We start from the raw sequence: 17,306 nt of genomic DNA, 5'->3' as shown, positions 1-17,306 counted from the left end.
GTTTTAAGGCCAAGTCTCGACTTCACTTCCCCTCTGCGAACCTGTCTCTGCACCCCTGGGCCTCAGGCAGGTGGGGGCCAGGTGGCACGCCTGGGGACTGACTCTGTGCTGTGTTACGCCTTGTATTCTCCACACCCCTAAAAATAAGCCCCCTCCCACATCCTTGAATGCACCTGTCGCCTTCCAAATTCTCGGTCTGGGTGAAACTTCTCAAGGACTTGAAACCCCTTTCCTCCATCACCCTGGATCTCTTCTTCCCTCGCACCCATTACATCTCCTTAGATGGCTCTGCTTTATCCAGGGGCGGGGGTTCAGCTGGCTTAGAGATCTGTGTGGTTTTTCTGTTTGAGTTTCCAGAATTCCTTAAGTACTGGTGCGTGGCAGTTGCAAATGGAGTCCTCTGTCCTGACACGGGACTTTCCGCGGCACCTGCGTATCAGCTCCTGCTGTTGCCAACCACCTCTTTCTGGTGCTTCTTTCCAGATTCCGTGCTTGTGGTGAAGGCTAGGCAGCCAAAACCGTTCTTTGCGGCAGGAAATACATTTGAGATGACGTGCAAAGTGTCTTCCAAGAATATTAAGTCACCGCGCTACTCTGTTCTCATCACGGCCGAGAAGCCTGTTGGGGACCTCTCCAGCCCCAACGAGACCAAGTACATCATCTCCCTGGACCAGGATTCTGTGGTCAAGCTGGAGAACTGGACAGACGCATCGCGCGTGGATGGTGTGGTGCTAGAGAAAGTGCAGGAAGATGAGTTTCGCTATCGAATGTACCAGACTCAGGTCTCAGATGCGGGGCTGTACCGTTGCATGGTGACCGCCTGGTCCCCCGTCAGGGGCAGCCTGTGGCGAGAAGCGGCGACCAGCCTCTCCAACCCAATCGAGATCGACTTCCAAACCTCAGGTGAGCAGAGAACTCGACCAAAGTGTAGATTAAGCTAAGAAAGACCCTAGGGTTTTGATCCAAAGCCTTCTTCTCTTTTTTTTTTAACAGCTTGACTCAGATGTAATTCACATGCCATGCAATTTGCCAATGAAAATATGTAATTCAGGGCCTTTCACTGTATTCAGAATTGGGCGACAATCACCCTCATCATTTGTAGGATATTTTCATCACACCCAGTAGAAACCTGTGCCCTAACTTAACTGACCCCTTCTCCATCCTCCTGTCCCACAAACTGTCACTTCTGTGCTTTGCCACTATAAAACTCCTACTTTGGAAATGTCACATAAATGGAAGATAACATGTGGCCTTCATGTCTGGCTTCATTCAGTTTAACCTCATGTTCCAAAGGTCCTGTATCTAGCATGTGTCCGTACTTTTTAAGGGCTGAGTAATATTCCATTGCTTGCACACACCACATTTTGTTTATCCGTTTATCAGTTAATAGACATTTGGATGTTTCCGGTTCTTGGCTATTATGAACATTGCTGCAATGTGTGCGAACATAATTACCCTCATTTTCCATCTTTTTAAAACAGATAAATCAAAACTCAGCTGTTTCAGATCCTCTAGGGAACATGGTAGAGCAAAGTACTGAGGCTCTGGGGGTTCTAAATGACTTGCCAGAATTGGGGGATTCCGTTAAGACCCCAGTTGTATCTAGGTGATGGCCTTTACTCGCTGGGGTCCTGGTGGCAGAATATAGTAGGTGATGTTCTGGGTCCAGCTTCTCAGACTGGCGTTTCCACGCAAAGGATGTCTATATCCCAGCCTCCTGCTTCACCTGGCTTTTGAAGTGAGAAAATTATTCCTGTCAATTAGCTGAGTCGCCAGAGCTGCTGTGACGTGGATGATACGTCTGTTCTCCCTGTTTGTTAAGATGTGAAGGTTAATTAAAACAAGGGCATTTTTGTACCTATTCTGAATTGATTTTCTCTTCAGTAAGTAAAATGTTTTGATACTGTAAGGTGGAAAAGTCGACTTTTTTTTTAATGCTACAGGTACTACCTATCTCAAGTAAAAATATTTGTCTGTGTGATTTGTTAACCAGCTCTGACACATGACTGAAAAGCTTTTGATCCTCAACTTTATGTAGAATAGCAGTGTGAAGTGAAGCTTTTCACTCGGTCTCTCCTGGGCTCATCAGAAATTTCTGAATGTGTAAATGCATATGGACCTATAAAAAACTTCAGACTGAATTGAATCAGTCTAGTGAATGCAATGCGATAGTTGTTGAATCGAATAATTACTGTGTATCTTAAAAGTAAGCTAGATCCTTAAATGTTTCTATTAATATTACTTTGTTTACAAATATTATTTCATTTACAAAGTATAATGAAATAATTTTCTGGCATGTTTATGCTCAGCATTTAGCAGAATGAAGAATTAATATAGACTTAAACCCTTAGATTTAGAAAGAGCCAAGAAGCACAGACTTCTTTTCTTGTCTATCTCTTGGCTGTTTTTTTTTTTTTTTTTTTTAAGATTTGGTACAGGCCAGAGGTGTGGGGGTTGACAGGAGTTACCAGAGACAGCGGGGAGCAGAACAGGCAGATCAACGAAGTACACTGCTGAGAGGAGCAGAGGGTGGGACAGGAGAGGTCTGCTGTGCCATGTGGGTCACCTCCCTGGCGGGGGATTGAACTCGTGCTGAAGTGGCTGGGGATAGCTCCATAGTGCTGTGCCACCAGGGAGGGCTCCTATCTGCTTATTTTTTAATAATAGCTTTTTTGAGATACCATTACCTCACCACAAAATTTACCCATGGGGGTAAATGGTGCATGGGACTATGGTGATGGCACACGGGTGAGTTGGTGATGGGACGCCCACGGGATTACAACTGAGATAGGAAAAGGTACAAAATGATGGGAAAATATTATAATAAAAAAAATTACCCATTTGAAGTGTAAGATTCGGCGAGTTTTTAACCGATCCACAATTGCACAGCCATCCCCATGACCTAATTCCAGACTTTTGAATTACTCAGGAAAGAAACTCCAGACCCATGAAGAGCGCCCCCTCCCCCAGCCCTGGCAGCTGCTGGGGCCCTGCTCTCCCTCCAGACTCGCCTCTTCCATGAACTTCACGGGAAGGGGGTGGTGCAAGGAGTGGCCTTGCGCTCGGCTGTTACTGCCACAGGGCTTTCAGGCCGTCAGTGCCGGGGCAGGTGTGCGTGGGGTCACCGTCACCTTAGGTCCGTGCTCGGAGAAATGCGCTCGGCGATCTCCCCCGTGCTCGTGTCAGCGAGTGTACCTGCACACCCTCGTTGGCGTCGCTGACTACACACCTGTGCGCACACCTATCCTGCGGTCCCTGCGCCGGCGCCCGCGGGACCTCATGCCTTGTTTATGCCTGAATAATTTCTCATTCCACACTCTGTTCATCCACTGAAGGACACTCAGGCTGGGTCCACCCTCTGCCTACGAGGACCCCCTGGTGGCGCAGCGGGTTAGAGCGCAGCACTCTGGAGCTATCTGCAGCCCCTGTAGCACGAGCTCAATCCCCCGCCAGGGAGGTGACCCACAGGGTGCAGCAGACCTCTTCTGTCTCCCTGCTGCTCCCCTCAGCAGTGTGCTTCAGTAGATTGCCTGTTCTGCTCCCCACTCTGTCTCTGGTAGGTCCTCTTGCCCCCCACAGCTCTGGCCTGTACCCCAGTTCTTATGTACATAAATAAATATATGTTTTTAATATTTAAAAGATTGTTTGTGTGCAGCTGTAACTTTTATTTCTCATGGGAGCAATACAGGGTCTGTGTGGTAACTCTGATGAAGAACTCTTTAAGGAACAGCCAGACTGCTTTCCAGAGCCGCTGCACTAGCCGTGGGTTGGGAGCCTAATTTCTCCACAAGTGCACGGGCCCTGGTGTTCCCTACATCCTTTATTCTAGCCAACCCAGTGTGTTACACAGGAACTTGGTTGCCACGTGAAGCAGTGCCAATGCACTGAGGGACAGACCAGTCATGGAACTAGTGTGCAAGGCCAGACTCTGCCACTGGAGCAGACGTTCTTGTGCATTTGTTGAAAACACGCAGGCTAGTAAAGCGGATCACGCAACAGTGGTATGAGGAATGGGGTCTGGAGGGTGGGATAGGAATGGAGGACAAAGTGACAAAGTGTTACAAGGGACAGGGAGGGGACATCGTGACCGCGTGTCAGACACATTTGTGTCAGCAAAGTATGATGTTATCACAGGCAGAGTGAACCCAAGACCGCCATGGAGATTGGCAGGTAATCAGGCCGACACAGCCGAGGCGTCCCGGGCCTGCCTGGGATACGTGCTGAGCTCCGCAGGTGGCCAAGGCATGTCCTGCTGGGATTCGTGGACAGCACATACTGGCCCGCTAGTAGCCAGCTCACAGGAACCCACACTGGTGGACTTTTTTTATTGTGCTTTTTTAAATCTGATTTCCCTAATGGTAATTATTTTGAGGATCTTTGCATGTGGTTGTCGGTAATGTGTACATCTTCTTTGGGGAAATGTCTTTCAGATCACTTGCCCATGTTCAGATTTGTCTTTTTATTGTTTTATTGTTGCTCATAACTATGTCTGTATACAAGTCCATTATCAGAGATGGGATCTGAAAATAGCTTCTCCCACTCTGGGGAGTTGTTTTGTTTTTTCTATATCTTAATGGTGAGAATCTTGAAACACCCAAGTTCTGCATTTTGATCATCCATTTTATCATGTTTTACTTACCGTCTTGGCGTTATATCTCTGAAACTCCATTGCCTAAGCCAAGCTTGTGGCGAGATACTCTTAACGTCTTTCTTCGGAGAGCCTTCTAGTTTTAACTCTTAGGGTTCATCGTATGCTCCATTTGGAGTTAATTTCTGTGGATGGCGTAAGGAAATAGTTTGGTGCTGTCCTTTAGCATGTGGATCCGCTGGTGTCACCTTAGTACCACGTGGTAAAAAGCACTTCTCCGCACTGTCTGGTCTTGCACATTGATGAAGCCACTTCCCATGATTACCAGGGTTGACGTGTGAGCTCCCAGTCGGCCCCACTCGCCTGTATTTCTGTCTGTATACCAGTACCATCTTGTGTGGTTACGAAACCCTGCAGTAGGTTTTGAAATCAAGGAGTTTGTTTCTTATGCCTTTGTTCCTTTTCAAGATCATTTTGGCCACTCCGGGTCCCATGCTACTCCATACGGATTTTAAGATCAGCCCATTACTTTCTGCAGAAGAAGACAGTGGAGTCTTTGATCGGAAACATGTCGGATTTTTCATTCCATTTGGGAGTATTGCCAGCAGTTGTCTTCCAAGCTGTGACTATAAGGAATATTTCCATTTCTTTAGGTCTTTAATTTCCAGCAGTGGTGTTTTGTAGTTGTTAACGTATAAATTGTGACTATGCCCCATTAAATTTAGTTTTATATTTTATTCTTTGTGGTACTATAAAAAGAACTGCTTTCTTCATGGCCTTTCCAATTTGTTCATGGCAAGTGTAAACAAACACAGCTCATTTCTATATTGATCTCGTGTCCTGTCACCTTGCTGAGATAGCTTTTATTTTCTCCATGCTGGATAAATACCTTCTTTCTTTTTCTTATCTCGTCACCCTGACCACATACAACCTCCAGCACAGAGCCGGGAAGTCACGGTACAAGGGGATAACTTTGTCTTGTTCCTGATCTTAGGGGAAAGTCTTATACCTGTTACCACTCAGTGTCATGGCAGCTATGGGTTTCTCAGATGGCTCTTAGGGCGTTGGGGCAATCTCCTTTCATTCCTAGTTTGTTGACTATTTTTACTTCAAGGAGGCGTTGGGTGTTACCTGTGTTTTTTCTGTGCCTGCTGAGATCAGAAAATGATGGGCTGCTTTGTCCTGCATTTGTATGCCTGTCTTGCTGCCTGCAAGAGTTGATTTCTCCTTCGTGGCTTTATTTCTTCATGTCTTGCTTTACATTTGTGACTTGATGTTTCTTTAAAACTGTTAGGAGGAAGAGAGGAGACAAAATCTTTTGTATGTATTCCTGTGTGAGGAATGGGCATCAAATCTCTCAACGCTTTAAATCTCAGGAAAACAGAAAAACATCACTGTGGCTTCCAGGTTGAATGGATGCTTAAGGTTTGATGTAATTTGATCATGGAGTTGTGGTGGCTGGTTCACCGTTTAATTAAGAGATGTTGCTGACAATTCGGCACCCAGCGCAGCGTCCTAACCCTGAATAGCGCCCAGCAGATAGAGACTTGGTACCGAAGAGTCTTCACTCTTACCAGTCCGCTGAGCACGGCAAGGCCTGTGCTCAGTGTCCACCTTCCTGGCCCCCAGTTTCAGGGCACCGTCCTGTTGGTATAAGGATGATGTTTCCCTGAGCTGTGACCTTTTCTGACTCAGTGTCAGGGGGGACAATGTTTAAATGTGATGGCGTGAAAGGTTTTGGCTTTTTACAAGAATAAAATAAAGTTTTGTCCTTAAGAGAGAAAAGTTGGGCCCCTCCCTGGTGGCGCAACGGGTTAGGACGCAGCTCTGCAAGCTGGCTGCAGCTGCTTCAGTGTGAGTTCGATCCCCAGCCCCGGAGGTGACCCACAGGACACAGCAGACCTCTCCTGACCCGCCCGCTGCTCCCCTCAGCAGTGTCCTTTGTTGGTCGGCCTGTTCTGCACCTCACTCTGTCTCTGGTGAAGCCTCTCACCACCCCTGCACCTCTGGCCTGTACCCCTGCATAAATAAATAAATCTTTAAAACAAAAGAGAGAGAGAGAGAAATTTTGAAAATACAGTTGAGCAGAAAGAAGGAAAAGCCAACCCCCGTAACCTACCAGCCAGACAGCTCGCTCGTGTTGCTTCTCTCTCTCCAGTTTCTCCCTCAAGTGTTTTCTTCATGACCTTGAGATCAGACTGTATGTGCAATTTGATGATGTTCCCCGCCCCCTCCTCCTTTGAATATTTTAAGATCAGCATTTTCTACGTTATCACAAATCCCAGGAAAACATCGGCCTTAATGAGAAGTAGGTCTGGGTAGCACCCACTCCTTTGGTGGGGCTGCAGAGTGAGTGCCATTTTGACTTTCAAAAAAATACTGCGGAGAACAGCTTTTTCAGGGGTTGGAGTTCAGGGTCTGTTGTCTTGCATCAATGTTTGTCTTTAAAAGCTAAGTGGACTAAATTGTATGTCAAATCTCCAGTTCCCGTAGAAGAGGAATAGGGGTCTGCGTGCTGTCTGGTGGCTCACTCACCCCCCCTCCATGCCTTCCCCTGTCATCGGTGAAGTTAGCCAGACAAATCTCCTCACAGAAACAGCATTACTACAGAAATTGACCATAATAAAAATATTTCTAAGCCTGGGATAATGACCCACATTAACAGTGAGTTGTTGATTTCATTACCAGGAAACCCACTGCTGTGACTAGCTCACAACGAAGGTCTTTCCCCGGCCCTCATCTGCATGGTAAACAGCAGCACAAATACCCCGTTGTTCCCACAGTCGTGAGCCGCCGGGGAAATGAGAACTGTAACTTATGACCTAGAAGGCATTTGGAGTTTTCTTGGGGAATATGGGGGGGGGGGGGGGAGGGAAGCACAATCTGTCCAAAGGAAGCAGGTCTGTCTTTGCTGTTTCAAATTAATAGGAACTCAACCCGATAGTGAGGATTTCTTTGTTTTATCATTCTGAGCTCTCTTGGAGGGAATCTGAACCCTTTAATTAACTGTATCAGAGAACCAAGAAATTTCTAGTCAGAGAAGAAAACTCACCCCGGTCTACTAACCTGTACTCACAGGTAGACGGGGCAAAGTCCCCTCGGCTCCTACTAAGCCGACTCAGAGCCTCTGGCTTTGCCACGTCGTCGCTCTGCACCCAGTGAGTCCAACGCTGAGGCCCCCAGGAGTCACGGCTGGGCGTTGAGTTGCCGGAAGGACCTCACGCCCCGAAGTAGATCAGGCGGCCAGCTCACGCGGCCTGCCTCTGTTTCCCGTTCCCTGGGGCTCTTCTCCTGTGAGGTTCATGGTAGCCTGGAGTCCAGCCCCCGGCTGCTGTGGTCGGCTAATCAGACCTCTCGGAGGACCCAGGGCTGCACCCCCCGCCCCCGGCTCCCCATGCTCATAACACCCTCACCTTCCTCCCTGAAGAACGCAGGTGAGGGGGTACTTGGTGGCTGGAAGCTGTCTCCTGAGTTCACCTGCTGCTCTGTTGAAATGAAAATACAGTCTTTTAGAGTCTCGGTCCCTTCGGCTTGTGTGACCTTCTAGTGAACTCTTTCTGTGAGTGTTTCTTCTAGGTGTTAGGCTAGTTCCTTTTCCTTTCTGGTACCCCAGTTTAAAAGGTAGCACCCCCTGTACTCTTAGAGCCTGACGAGTTTCAGAATCAGTGTTCAAGGCCACCTGTCTTTGTTTCCCAGGAGAACTGAATAAAATCCCATAGGGTGAATAATCTGGAAGCTTCTTCGGCTTTGCCTATTCCTAGATATTCAGAATTGGGATAAGACAAATATCAGGCTCTTAGGATTAGGTTGACATAAAGCTGTGATGCTTTCACTGAAACGTGAGCCCAAAAGGGGTTTTATAAAAGGCAGGCAGTTCCCGGGCCGGCTGCAGGAATGGGGCAGGTGGCTTCCCACCTGCTATCAAGCAGGCCCTGTGCTCAGCACCCAGCGCAAAGGGGTCTCTCGCTGCACCCGGGCAGGATGGCCTCTTCCGTCCTGATCCATCCCCCCTCACGGCCCGAGGCCGGTAGTGAACCAGGGGACCAGGACAAGCCAGACTGTACCAGGGAGAGAGCTGGGGTGGCCTCCATGTGAGACTGTTAGTTGCCATCAGAGAAGACGTGGTCAAGAAAAAACAGGAGCAAAGTTAATCTTCTCTAGAAAGGTTCTCTTTGGGTTGTTACCTCAGCTGTGCCAATGCGTGTGTCTCGGATAGAAGAAAACCAACTTAGAATCCCATTTTGGTTAGTGTTTAGTTCAGTTCCGAGCAAAGAGAGCCACCATTAGATGCTCATTGGAAGGACCACTAGGGCCTCCCTGGTGGCCTAGCAATTAAATATCAGCACAGCCACCACTGCAGCACGAGTTCGATCCCCGGCCAAGGAGTGACCCACAGGGCGCAGCAGACCTCTCCTGGCTCCCTGCTGCTCCTCTCAGCAGTGTATTTCAGTAGACCCACCTGTTCTGCTCCCCACTCTGTCTCTGGGGAATCCTCTCACTCCCACCCCAACCTGTAGTCTGCACCCTAGTTCTTGTATGTATAAATCACTCTTAAAAATGCACACACACACAAGAAAGGGACTAAGAGTAGGATCTCAGCCAAAGCGCAGGGCCTCACGAAGCCCCCGGTCTTGCAGGCCCTGTATTCAACGCGTCCGTGCACTCAGACACGCCGTCCGTCGTGAGGGGGGAGCTGATCAAGCTGTTCTGCATCATCTCTGTGGAAGGAGCCGCGCTGGATCCAGGTACCTCTCTCCCTCCTTCCTCCTCCCCACCTTGCTTCCTGGGGGTGTTTCTCCCCCCACTGTGACACGCGTGGAGGTCAGGGGTCCGCGTGTCCGCCGGTCCGCAACCCGCCGGTGTAGTGACTGCATTCATCAGGTGTCTAATAAACCCTTGTGGGACGGATGCATTGGGAGCCGCTGGGGTCCTTGTGGGACGGACGCTGGGATGACCCGGAGCCCGCTGGGATTGCTTCAAGCTGGCGGAGCTCCTGTCTTTCACTCACGGGTTCATCAGCTTTGCATTGAGCTTCTACGTGCAGGTGCTGCTTAGATGCTGGAACTGGAGGAGTGAACAGATGCTCCAGCCCACCCTCAGAGTCCGCCCTTAGCCTCATTAAGGAGCAGAGAGGAAACACCATGCAGCATAGTGCCAGAGAGCAGCTAGCCCTGAAGTATGCAGCAGAGTAGACAAGAAGCCAGTGGCCAGGGCACTAGAGCACTCACATTCCCAGGACGCCTCTGTCCATCTTTCGTGGCCCCAGCAAGTCGTGGGCGGAGCCTTGCACAACCTCGGCTGGACCCTGCGGTGACCGGTTCTGCCTGCGCCACTCTGAGGCCCTCAGGGTTTGGGAGAACAGTGGGGGCACCCAGGGGTCTCCGCTGCCGAGCAGCGCTGTGCCCACCTCCACCTCCCCTGAGGGCCCACAGGAGCCGGGCGCGCTGTCTGGGGCGTCCTCTCTGTGCTCGACCTGGTGTCTGTGCCCCACCCTGCACCCCGTCACAGACAGAGCCAGGCTCTCCAAGATTTGTACCTTTCCAAAAAAGCTGAGTTGTATGGACTTCCCAGAATTCTGTGCAGAAGCCACTGGGCTTGGGGACCTGGGAGCAAACTGGGGGTCACTATTAAAGGGCAGATGACAAGCCAAGGCAGTGGTCACGGAGCCAGCGTGAGGCCCCGAGCCGGGGCCCACATCCAGCGGAGGAGAGCCAGGGTCTGGACGGCTCGCTGGGGGCTGGCTCCTGCAGGCCCGCGGGGAAGCTTCAGCGGGGCAGAGCTGAAGTCCAGCCGGCATTTTCTAAGGATGGGGTGGGACAGTGTCTCGTCCTGCGGGCTCTGTGGCCACTGTGCAGGTAGCAAACAAAGGGGCCCGGCTGAGTGGCGGGGAAGCTGGTGGCCAGAGCTGGCCTGGGCTGGCGTGGACACCTGTGAACTAGCTGCTCGGGCCGGGAATTGGTCTCCAGAACCTGAACATGCTCGAGCTTAGGTAGGAAAGGAAGAAGGGCCTGCTGGCTGACGGAAGCAGTGGAAAACGCTGAACCGAACTGGTGGCGTGGTTGGTTCTGTTTGGGGGGGCGCTCAGGTGAACTGCCATGTCTGTACCTGGGGTGCAGGAACTGGGGGCCCAGGGCAGGCTTCAGGAGCGAAGTGAAGGTGGAAGCAGGAGACGCCGGGGAGACCTGCGAAAGTGTGGGCTCACCTGGCCCCCGTCTCACCCCTAAAGCGTATTAGGATGTGTCAGAGGTAAAGGTGGAGGTGCTCTGTCGCTGAGTCCACAGCTCACCGGTCTTACCCTTCACCTAGGCGTCCCTCCCTCAGGGGAACCGGCGCTCCGGGCAGCTGCAAGCGTGCAGAGCACCATTTTCCAGAACTTTGCTCTCCTGGGCGGTGTGGGGAGAAGATGCTGAGCGATTAAACACAAGTCATCATTTGGGGTCCCTCGCATGCCGGGGGGCGGTGCGGGCCTCTGTTTTGGAGAGGGGCGAGCTGCCGAGGTGGAGGAGGGGCTGGCCTGGGGCAGGGAGGGCGGCGGAGGTCGGTGCTGGCCCGGCCGGGCCTGAGACGAGCCTGACTGATCTCAAGCTCCTGACTGAGGCTGTGCTCTCCGGAAAACTGCGCGGGGGTGGGGGGTGGGGGGCTCCAGATGGAGCAGGGAAGCAGCCGGGCAGAGGTGTGACTGGACGCAGGTCGTAGCCGCCCGCGGGGAGCTCTGTACTCGGCTGGGGCCCCAGAGCGGGGCTGCCCGAAGGGAGGGACTGGGCCCTGATGGACTCCATCTGTCAGTCACCAGCTGCTCTTAATGTCCAGATGCACCTCCAGGAGCTGGCTGCTGGCCGCTGCAGCCCCTGGGGAAGCCGCAGGCTGGGGAGCTCCGTAGTGACACCTGCAGGGCGGCTCAGCACCGAGGCTGCTCTGGGTGGGCACTGGCGCGTCTGCCGCGGGCAGTGACGCCCCGTCTACAGGTGGCCCCTGAGTGACCGGGGCGTAAACGGTGCCGTCCACTTCTGAGCAGGTGTTTCTCTGTCCACAGCCTCTGTGTTCTCAGATTCAGCTAACTGATTCGGCTGCCGACTCTATAGATAGAGGAGCCGAGGGCCAGGGGTTTCGGAATCCAGGAGGGGCCCCAAAGCCAATCCACGAGATGACCGTGGCTACATTTTTGGACAGTCAGAGTTGCGCTCGGATCTCTGCGTGGGGGTTCTGTTTCCCCTTGAGCTGGTCGTGCGCGGCTCGTCTGTACCTGTAGTCACTGAGTTGTGCCAGGAAGATAAGGACGTTCACGGCAGCCGGCTTTTACCGAGCACATTCTGCATTCCAGGTGCTGTTCTCGGCAGTTTGTAAGATTACTAATTCCACATGGGCGCTCTTGTCGTGCCATTTAACAACGAGGTAACGACATCGCCGTGAACTTGAGTCAGGTGATTAGCAAGGGCAGTCTGGCCCTGGCCCGGGCAGCCTGCCCACCGCCCTGTACAGCTTAGGGGGGTGTCTGGGCACGAGTACGGGACACGGTGACTGGGTCGTCCGTGACTGCGGGGACGCCAGGGCTCTCCCTCCACCCCCGGAGCTGGCCCCCGAGGCGAGAGTTGAGCTCCGTGCTGGGAACAAGCACGTTTTATGCCCGCGTGCCTCCGTGGGTGGACGGGGAGGAGAGGAGTGGAGTCCTGTCATCACGAGCACGGGGCGATTTGCCTGCGGCCACTGGCAGTCTTGGACTGAGTTGCAAGGAGTCGCCACTGGGGTCATTTTGTGGGATCCTTTCTTTAGCTTTGTGCGATTCCTCCCTGGATAGGAAAGCATCTGGGTGCTCTCCCCGTATCCTGTGCTTTCTGGGGTTCAGTTTTACCGAGTCACCCCCCAGGCCACTGCAGATGCAGGGCTGCCGACGCCCCCACATCCCCTGGCCTGCTGAGGGGTCTCAGGCCCCACTCAGCTGGTGTCGGTGGGCAGCGTCTGTGACACGCGCCCTGCGCCCACTCTCTGAGGACCCCACTCGCCCCCCACACCTCCCTCCTCTTGGTCCTTATTTTACTGCACCTGGATTTGTCAGAGCCCCTCCGAGGCGGCCTCACTCTTCGGGACTGTTAGACCGCGTCCGGTCTGCTCAGCTTCGCAATTTTGCCCGTCTCGTCCTGGGCCGAAGCCTCTCTGCAGGAGGCAGAACTACCTCAGCCTAACAGCCCGCTCCGCGCTGGCGACGGCTTCCGGTGTGTGCATTGCGCTGCGTGGCTTCCCGGGTCCTCTGTTGAGCTGTCCGAGGACCCGCTTTCTGTGGGAGACAGAGGTGCCGTGTCCCCCAGTACGCGCCCGTGTCAGGCCCCGTGTCCTGCAGGACACCTGTTAGTCGCCTCCGCTGCCTGTGTGCTGTGGCCGGGGGCGGCATGGTCACGCCTCCAGCCCCGGAGCCTCCTCTGGCCTGGCCTCCTGGGGTTACGCCACACGCTCTGCCCCCCCCCCCGGCTGTGTGACCTTGCACAGGTGTGTTCGTGCTGCTCGTGTGGGGGGGTCGTGGGGCGCCTGAGACCCAGGGCTGTGGTCAGGGCGGTTCCGCGGCTGACGGCTCTGGTCGCTCCCCACCCGCAGACGACATGGCCTTTGACGTGTCCTGGTTTGCGGTGCACTCCTTCGGCCTGGACAAGGCGCCTGTGCTCCTGTCGTCCCTGGACCAGAGGGGCATCGTGAGCACTGCCCGGAGGGACTGGAAGAGCGACCTCAGCCTGGAGCGCGTGAGCACGCTGGAGTTCCTGCTGCGTGTGCACAGCTCCGAGGACCAGGACTTCGGCAACTACTACTGTTCCGTGACTCCGTGGGTCAAGTCCCCAACAGGCTCCTGGCAGAAAGAGGCCGAGGTCCACTCCAAGCCCATCTTTATCACCGTGAAGATGGACGGTAAGCGTTTCTCCCGGGGCCCGGGGCCCGTCTCCCTCGGGGCGGGGCTGTCCAGTGCCCTTGTTCGGAAGGCGCCGCGGCAGGCCTGCTTTCTCTGCGCCCTGGCACGCCTGGGCCCGCAAAGGGCAGGGGCAGCCCCGCCGAGCACCCAGCTCTGGGGCCGCGTGCCGAGGCGCCCTCCGGAAGGGCTCTCGGACTCCGGCAGGGTGGCAGGCGTTTCCTCTGTAGATTCCGGGCCAGCCTGCTGTGTGCCCAGGTGCGCGTGCCAGGCCGAGGCGCAGAGGACCCTGGCTCGGGCCCGGGTCCCCGCCAGGCCGTGGGGGGCCCTGCTGCTCTAGCCCTCCTGGGAGCTCTGCTTCTTAGAACAGGCAGGGTCTCCTGTGTGCCTAGCATGGTGGGGGGTCGTCACGGAACCCTGATAGAGAGGGAGCTCCGGCCTCGCTAGCCCATGCCAGCCGCCAGGGTCAGCCTCACTCAGCGGTCGGAGGGCCCCTCCACCCTCCCTGAGCACCCCAGGACCAGGGCTGTTCTCCCTGGGTTCAGAAGAAACGTGTCTTCTCCACTAAAAGCTTCAGAGTAAACATCGAAAAACAACATGGAGAGAGGAAACATCCAGGGGCCTCCGAGGATTAGTCAGCACCTCTGAGGGTGTTTCCCTAGTGCTATGTCAGTTTGGGGGAGACTGGAATCAGCACCCCAGCTCCTGAGTTGACTTAGCTTGTCTGATGCTCTGTTTCCTCTCTGGTAAGACGGGACAGTACTCTCCTGTGAGAGTTAGGACATTGAAGCCTGGGGCTTGTCCAGCACCTGCCACAAGGCCAGTGTCCACCCAGGGTGGGGAAGGATCTTGGCCTTTGGGCTTGTGGGCTGGGGACACGTTTGTGCATTCCTGAAACTCTGTCACTAACACCACATTTGCATCTTAGAGATTCCGTGTGTGAATGATTCCATATGAACACCCAGATTTAACAAACAAGTTAAGGGAGTGATTATTCACTTTGCTAGATAATTTACTATAGCGTTACTTAAAATAGCTCCCCAGCACACTTCAGCTATTTGATGCATAGAATTGATTTATGCACAGTGTTTTGGTTTTTTTTTTTTTTTTAAGGCTGCATCTGCCACTGAATGTGTAGTGCCCTTACAATGACTTTTAAAAATCAATCTCCTGCCAAAACTCTAAAAAGCAAGTTGACATTCAAGGACATGGAATGAGAGCTTTTTTTCTGTTCCCCCCCACCACCACAGAGCTGGGTGCAGAAACATTTGCTCATTTTTGGACAGATACTGCAGAGCTGCTATGTTTTAAGCACTGTGCTAAGTGCTAGGTGTTATATACAAGACGGTGCCAGGTACCAGGTGCTACTTACAAGACAGTGCTAGGTGCTGCTTACCAGATGGTACTAGGTACTAGGTGCTACTTACCAGATGGTGCTAGGTGCTACTTACAAGATGGTGTTAGGTGCTACTAACAAGATGGTGCTAGATGCTAGGTGCTACTTACCAGATGGTGCTATATACTGAGTGATGCTTAAAGATGGTGCTAGATGCTGAGTGATACTTACAAGGCAGTGCTAGGTGCTACTAACAAGATGGTGCTAGGTGCTGTATAAGACAGTGCTAGGTGCAAGGTGCTACTTACCAGATGGTGCTAGTTGGTGGGTGCTACTTATAAGACGGTGCTAGGTGCTACTTACAAGATGATGATAGGTGCTAGGTGGTGCTTACAACATGGTGCTAGATGCTACTTACCAGATGGTGCTATGTGCTGGTGCTACTTATAAGATGGTGGTAGGTACTAGGTGCTACTTACAAGATGGTGCTAGGTACTAGGGGCTACATATAAGATGGTGCTAGGTACTAGGTTCTACTTACCAGATGGTGCTAGGTGCTGGTTGCAACTTATAAGACGGCGCTAGGTGCTACTTACAAGAAGACAGTGCTAGGTGCTACAAACAAGATGGTGCTAGGTGCTACTTACCAATGGTGCTAGGTGCTGGCTGCTACTTACAAGACGGTTCTAGGTGCAACAGACAATACCGTGTTAAGTCTAGGAGCTCCGTACTAGACCAAAGGGACTAATCCCTCGGGAGCTGTTGCTCCCTGGTGTTGGCCGGGACGGGGGTCTTCTCTTATCACTAACCAGCTTCCTTTGACCTCCACCTCCCAGTGCTGAACGCTTTCAAGTACCCCCTGCTGATCGGCGTGGGCCTGTCCACCGTCATCGGGCTCCTGTCCTGCCTCATCGGGTATTGCAGCTCCCACTGGTGCTGTAAGAAGGAGGTCCAGGAGACCCGGCGTGAGCGCCGCCGCCTCATGTCCATGGAAATGGACTAGGCCGGAGCCGGGACCCGACGGGGGCGTCTGGGAGCAGCGTGGGCAGCAGAGGGCAGTGACCTGAGTGCGACGTGCGTGGCGCCGACCAGGCCCTCGACCTCAGGCAGGACGTGGCCGCGCCCCCGGGCATGCCAAGCCCCGAGCGCGGGCTGCCTGCAAACGGCCGTCCTCCACGGCACTTTCCGGCGAACAGTGGAGCCTGTGTTCCCCCAGCTGCGGCTTTTTAACGGTTAACCTTTGTCTAATTTTTTTCTCCTACTGGTTTATAGATCCTCTGGCGTGTGTGTGTTTCTAGCTTTCGTTTCGAGGGGTGGCAGTGAGGAGGGGCGATGGCATTCGGAGTTCTTGGTCTTGGGTGAGGACGGACCCGCCCGCTCTCGCCGAGGGTGGCCAGTGCGGCCCTCCAACCCGGCTTGAGGCGACGTGGGCCCGGCCGGAGGCTGACCGTGGCTCCCACGGCCTGATCCCACCCCCTATTTTCAGGGGTTTAGACATTTGAGATCTAAACTTGTAGTATGTAACTTCTTCTTGGGCCCAAATGCTTTTTTTTTTTTTTTTTTTTTTGCTTCTCTGCCCCCTTTCCACTTCTTTCGACCTTGCTTTATGTGAGAGTGCGGAAATGGCAGCCCTGGAATCTAGAACTTGCTCTCCACCGAGCACCTTATCTCGCCACCTTAGCCTTAAGAATGAATATGAAGAAAAATACACAGCCACCTCTGTCCAGGGCAGCCAGAGGCTGCAGGAAGAGGGGGTTGGGACAGGAAAGGGAGGAAGCTTGAGCGCCCGCTGCCTCGGGCCCGGGAGCAGGACGGGTGTCCTGGGCGTGCAGGTCTGAAGCCGGAGCCGGAACGGTCAGGGGACCCGTGTGTCAGGTGAATGAGGCCACGTCCATCCCTCTCGCCTGCCCTCTGCAGGAGAAGAGACCTTGGCTACCGAGGGGCCCCCGGGGCCCACAGATAGCTCACGTCCTTCGCTGGCTACTTGGGGTCCATAATGTGAAGGCAAATTGCTGCCTGCGAGGCTGACTTCACAGAATCAGAAACTGCCTAGAAGAACGGTGCATTTCCCATGACCTTTTCAGTCCTTCAAGTCGTTTCACAACCCCCTACAGGGGGCTGGTGGGCATTGCTTCCCTGTTAGGAGCACGGTGGAAACCCAGCAGTTCATTGCCACGTGAACAGCCTACAGAGTAGATCAGGGAGCCGCCGGTTGGGTCCACGCCACCCTCCACCCCCCCAGGCTGAGGACAAAGATCCAAAAAGCTCTTCGCCCCTGGAGCCTCTCCCAGGCTGAGCACTGACCTCCGGCGGCTTCCCCGGGGGCTTCCGAGGCTCGCTGCTGGCTCTGACCACCACTGCACCCGGTGCTTCTGCCCTGGTCCTGCAGTGAAGACGCTGCTCTGGCTTCCAGAGAGGAGAGAAGAGCCCCTTGTTTGAGCAATAAAGCAATACAAAACGATGGCCATCCGCATGCGGCGCTTTGTCACAGG

The 17,306-nt window shown here is 53.5% G+C and overlaps 1 protein-coding gene across 1 annotated transcript in view; it reads left to right on the top strand.

The window, feature by feature from the left end:
- PTGFRN (prostaglandin F2 receptor inhibitor) overlaps positions 1 to 17,300 on the top strand; it is a 39,311-nt gene extending 22,011 nt beyond the window's left edge. The window contains exons 7-10 of the mRNA XM_012730016.1: positions 484 to 903; positions 9,226 to 9,333; positions 13,175 to 13,480; positions 15,651 to 17,300. Of these exons, the coding sequence (XP_012585470.1) occupies positions 484 to 903; positions 9,226 to 9,333; positions 13,175 to 13,480; positions 15,651 to 15,817 (1,001 nt within the window). The 3' untranslated portion in view covers positions 15,818 to 17,300. The remainder of the gene's footprint in view (positions 1 to 483; positions 904 to 9,225; positions 9,334 to 13,174; positions 13,481 to 15,650) is intronic.
- The last annotated feature ends 6 nt before the right edge of the window (positions 17,301 to 17,306 follow it).

This window comes from Condylura cristata, unplaced genomic scaffold (genome assembly GCF_000260355.1).
Source record: "Condylura cristata isolate star-nosed mole 26May11 unplaced genomic scaffold, ConCri1.0 scaffold00026, whole genome shotgun sequence".
Lineage (NCBI taxonomy): Eukaryota > Metazoa > Chordata > Mammalia > Eulipotyphla > Talpidae > Condylura > Condylura cristata.
The sequence above is the reverse complement of the archived record's forward strand: the minus strand, read 5'-3'. Positions and strand labels throughout refer to the sequence as shown.